We start from the raw sequence: 5,003 nt of genomic DNA on the forward strand, positions 1-5,003 counted from the left end.
TACATTCTTTACTTCTAGTATTGTTATTATATACTTTTACTATCTGTAAACTGCATCAAAAGGTAAACAAATAATCATTAACTTTGCATCCTCAAAACCTGGAAAAGCACTATTCCAAGATCCTTCTGCACGATGGAACTATTGTGAATCTGTGCTATCCAATGTAGAAGTTACTACCTATAGCTACTGTGCACTTGAAATGCAGTTAGTATAACTGAGAAATTTAAGTTTAAATTTTAATTAACCTAAGTAGACCTACTTACAGGTACCAAATACAGGTAAATGCTTAAAAAGGCATGACTGCATCTGACTGGTTACCAATTCTAATTATCATGAGAAAAGGATCAATAGCAACAGAATGTATTAAAAACAAATTTCAAGTCAGTCAACCATCAAAATACAAACCTAAGACATAAAATACTTTTTAAAAATATTGACCCTGACACTATTAATACAAGCCCCTAAAAACCAAAGCAAATTTTAAAATGCTAAATTCTATCTTCATTCTCAAAATGAGCTACACATTAAGGATATACAGAGCATATCAGAAATAAAAATCAGAGTACACAATAACCACAGTTATGACTTAAAGTTACCTTGAGAGTCCTTTCCAAAGAAAAGATCAAAATTTCAAACTCTGAAAAAGGTTAAAAACATGTGCATACTAACGGAGTTTTTTATGTCAACTTTTTTTTGGTACCCGGAATTGAACTCAAGATCTTACAAATGCCATGCAGGTGCTTATGCCACTGAGCTACCTCTACAAAAATTTTTATACTGCAAATACTAGTAAATTAAATATATTAAACAGCACCAACACTTAAAATCAAGCAGTCAGTATGCCTAATGCTATACTTAATCCATATGCCAATAAAAAAATCTATACACTTTGTGAGAGAAAAAAGTTTTAATTCACTTTGTGGCCTGTATTTTCATTTGTGTATAAAAGCTAAGGAACACCATCTTATTCCTCCTAAAGATTAAGATGTAATAAAGATCATCCAATATCTTAACTATTAACCTACAAATAAAAGTGAATGAGACGCAAACAATAAGCATAAGAAAACAAACTAAAATGCCTTTTAATCCCACTATGCATGGCTAACATACATGTTCATACTTTGTCTCAAAGATAATAGCTCTTATAAAGTTATTACAGTTCAGCATAACAAATCCACTAAGGCAAATAAGAGAATTCTACTAATGGAAGCTTTTAAATATTGTTCCTAGGCTGGGGAACATTTTCAGTGATGACATGTTTGCCTAGCATAGAGCAAGATCCCAGGGTGATCCCTAGCCATATAAAATATATGTTTGCAAAAATATATATACACCTCCTAAATTAATTAACCACCCCCTTCATTTCAGTTTTATAAGGTATCTCAGCTTCTGGTCAATTTCTAGTATTAAACTTCACAATGCACGTTAATGAAGTACTAATCATCATAGTGCTGCTATAATAAAGTTCCGAAGCATACTATTTTACATATCCATAAAATTAAAGCAATATTTAGACGTGTCAATATTATCAAATGACAGCAGATGAATCAGAATATTTAATAAATCTTCAGATTTTGTACTTCAATTGTACTGTTCTAAATAAAAACAATACTAACTGAAACCATAAGAAAGCTTGTTAGTATCCATATATGACTAAACAACAAAGCACTTGAATTTTCCTCCACTCTCAAAATAAAAAGTAATTTTCAAAGTCATGTTAATTATCATTACTTTTACTTCTGCTTAGTTTGTCATAGATGCTTCAACTTAACAGTGTCCCATTCTGATAAATCTACTTTTAAGTGGCAAATACGGTAACTCAAAAATGCATTTAATACACCTACCAAACATCATAGCTAACCGTAGGCTAACTCAATTGTGCTCAGAATATGTACACTAGTCTATAGTTTGGCAATGTTCTGACACAAAGCCTATTTTATAACAAAATGTTGAGTGTTTTGTGTAACTTATTCAATACTGTACTTAAAAACCAGAATGGTTATATGGTTAAGCAGTTTTTGCACCATTCTAAAGTAGAAAGATTTTAAGTCAAACAATCTTAAGTCAGGGACTGTTTTCCCATTCAAGTTTCCAGGTAAGATTTACATTTCTAAAAAGCTCTATATATTATTTTTACTACCCTCATCAGAAATTAACAGCCATGCTGTTTTCTTAATATAACACCATATGGATAACCATGACTTTTTCTGCCAATGTGTATAATCAATTCATAAGACACCAAGGCCCCAAAATTGTAATCAAAAAAATGCCATCTTCTTTGTTTTGTATTTAGTGTTTTAAAATTTTTATTAATACTTTTGTAGTGTGCCATGCTTCTTGAAAAAGTAATTCAAAGCCATCAGATAATGTAATTGCTAGCAGTGATAGAACAAGCTATTAACACACACACACCTTAGTACAATTCTATAAAGCTTTTCAAAATTATCAAGTACTGCATAATTTATTCCTATGTTTATTTTATGCAACATACTAGGTTCATCCTAAACTTTAGCCTCAAATAAAAAGACTAAAACCTCTGTTTTATATGTTCATAGACAACTTCAAAGAATCACACCTGCCTGATCAAAAGTCCTTTTAAGAATTCCTCTGTAGACCAGATGCTTCAAACTTTAAAAGGATAGCTCCCGTAGCACTGTAAGTGTGCTATAGTATCAACTTAGCACTAATTTAATCTCGCAGCTTGTTGTTCATTAGCTGCACAGCAAAAGCAGAGTATGTGCCATACATTACTTTTACTATGAGCTATTCAGCTTCTCTTTTTCCTCAACTGGACAATATGACACAAACTAGAAGGGATACTTAATAAGCAGCTTTTGTATGCCTATAAAAGACTATCCCAGAAACTAGAATGTTCCTAATAATCTGTCATAAGGACTTTAACACTATTGTGAATTATACCTAATAAAAACAGAATCATACAAATTATGAGGCATTTGACTAAAATTCTATTCACAGATAAAAACCTCACAAAGCTATTTTCATTTGTGGTTTTATGCAAAAGAAAAACATTTATAATTAAACCCTGAGTACTTTTTGGAAAACATATTTCGAGTAATAAGCTGATTTCTAATCTACGATAAAAAGCATGACTAATCAAATAAAATTAGTGCTCACCAATTTATGTGTTTCATCATGTTGTTTAGAGAGTTTCCACAAAAGAGAAATAATATTAAGTACTTGCTGCATAACCTGTAGAGGTTCTCGCTCTATACCATTTCCAACAGAAGCAGCTAGCTGTGGAGGCACAGCTTCAATCCAGCATTCGATCAGCAATGGAATTATTATCTCAATAAATCCTTTCAGGTTTTCAGGCGATGACAGGCCTTCATCCACAGCACCTAGTCCTCCAACCAAATACCTAATATGGAAATGTAAGAATGAAAAAAACATAATGACTAAAAAATATTATCCCTTGTTTTAATTTAAACCAATATAAAGTACCAGTAAAATAAAGCACCATGAACTGATAATTACATCAATCAAGACTAGTAAAAAAATGAAATTCTAAAATGACAAAGCCAACAGAGATTATAGTTTTATTTCTCATTAGGCTTTGCTATAGATAGATGAATAAATATTAATTTCAAATCACTCCTATTAGGAGTCATTAAATCAATATGAAAACTATGAAAGACAATTACATGTCTTCCCACCATTAGCTATCAATGGTCAGTAGTTAGAATTCAATAGAGGAAAACTGAGTGTGGACATAACTGAAATCCTTACCGTAGCCTGAACTGTGAACTGACATTTGGCTGTGAACCCCCATTTTCATAAACCTGGATGTGTTGCTGGTCGTTGGCATGTTCCTTCCAGTTGATAAAAATGAAGTTGCTAGTGGCATGGGGATTTTCTTTTTGTTCCTGAAGTCCTTCACTTTCTCTCAACCTACTGGATCCATCTGCCAAGGCCTGAAGGAATTTACTGAGTCTCACTAAGACTTTTAGCCTCCATTGCTGAGAAGTGAGTCTCCGATTAGGATTTACAGAAAGTATCCAGGACTGGGATCTGTCTCTATTTACCAGTCCTTTGGACAGCTGCTGATGAGAAATAAGTTCTACAAAATTCTTAAGCAATATACTGCTACGGCCAGTAATTAGAGTTGGGTACTGCTCCAGCAGAATGTCCAAAACTTTTAAAGAGTCCTCCTGAATTCCTTCAGTAATGTGAGTCATGGCACTAGAGAGATGGGCACTTACCAAAGGAAAAAATGGAGAAATTTGTTCAGCTCGTATTTTGGGGGCCAGGAATTGAAGAAGTTGAACTGCTGCTAATCGTACATTAGCATCTTTATCTGTAAACACAGCAGCCACTTCATTTAATATGTTTGAAAGGTGTGCATCAATTATAAATGGGTACTGAGACAAAAGGTCTTTAAGTCCAAGAAGAGCACTTTGTTTAACCCCAGCATTGTAGTGATGCATCTGTGACAGCAAATCCTACAAATAAAAATACAGATTTTAGATATATAAATATATACACATAATTTTCAAATAAATATACTAAATACAGCTATTCTAATAGACTGACACTCCTTTTGCAAACTGTATCAGTATTTTTAGTTGGCATTTAGCCTTTATCAAGTTCAAAATATAGTTTGGTCTTTGAAACCTTTTCAGCTTAATAACATTACATAATTTTAATTTGAGTTTTTTGTTTCTAAATTTTTACACAGACGTACTCTGATTTAAAGTGACAGCAATAAATACCATCAATCATATCACCCATCTACCAAAAATTACAGTAGGTACAATTATATTCTCCTAACAAGCCCTTCTTACCTATTTTAAAATCAACTATCAAGAGATGTATTTTTTCAGAAGCTACTACCTGACAGTTTTAAACATATAATACATTTTTATTTGACCTTCAACTAAAAAAGCAAAACTTGAAAATATAAACTCTCATAAATATTTGTACAAACAGTACTAGAGACATTAGTTATTAAGAGTACAAAACTGCAAACAAAGCAAAAGTTCATG

At 32.3% G+C, this 5,003-nt stretch overlaps 1 protein-coding gene across 1 annotated transcript in view; it reads right to left on the minus strand.

The window, feature by feature from the left end:
• The window catches only part of Tex10 (testis expressed 10), a 58,749-nt gene that overhangs the window by 48,156 nt on the left and 5,590 nt on the right, over positions 1-5,003 (minus strand). Inside the window, exons 3-4 of the mRNA XM_004645243.2 lie at positions 3,748-4,460; positions 3,136-3,379 (exon numbers count right to left, since the gene is read on the minus strand). Coding sequence (XP_004645300.1) covers positions 3,136-3,379; positions 3,748-4,460 — 957 coding nt within the window. The remainder of the gene's footprint in view (positions 1-3,135; positions 3,380-3,747; positions 4,461-5,003) is intronic.

Source organism: Octodon degus, unplaced genomic scaffold, assembly GCF_000260255.1.
Source record: "Octodon degus isolate 3935 unplaced genomic scaffold, OctDeg1.0 scaffold00221, whole genome shotgun sequence".
NCBI lineage: Eukaryota > Metazoa > Chordata > Mammalia > Rodentia > Octodontidae > Octodon > Octodon degus.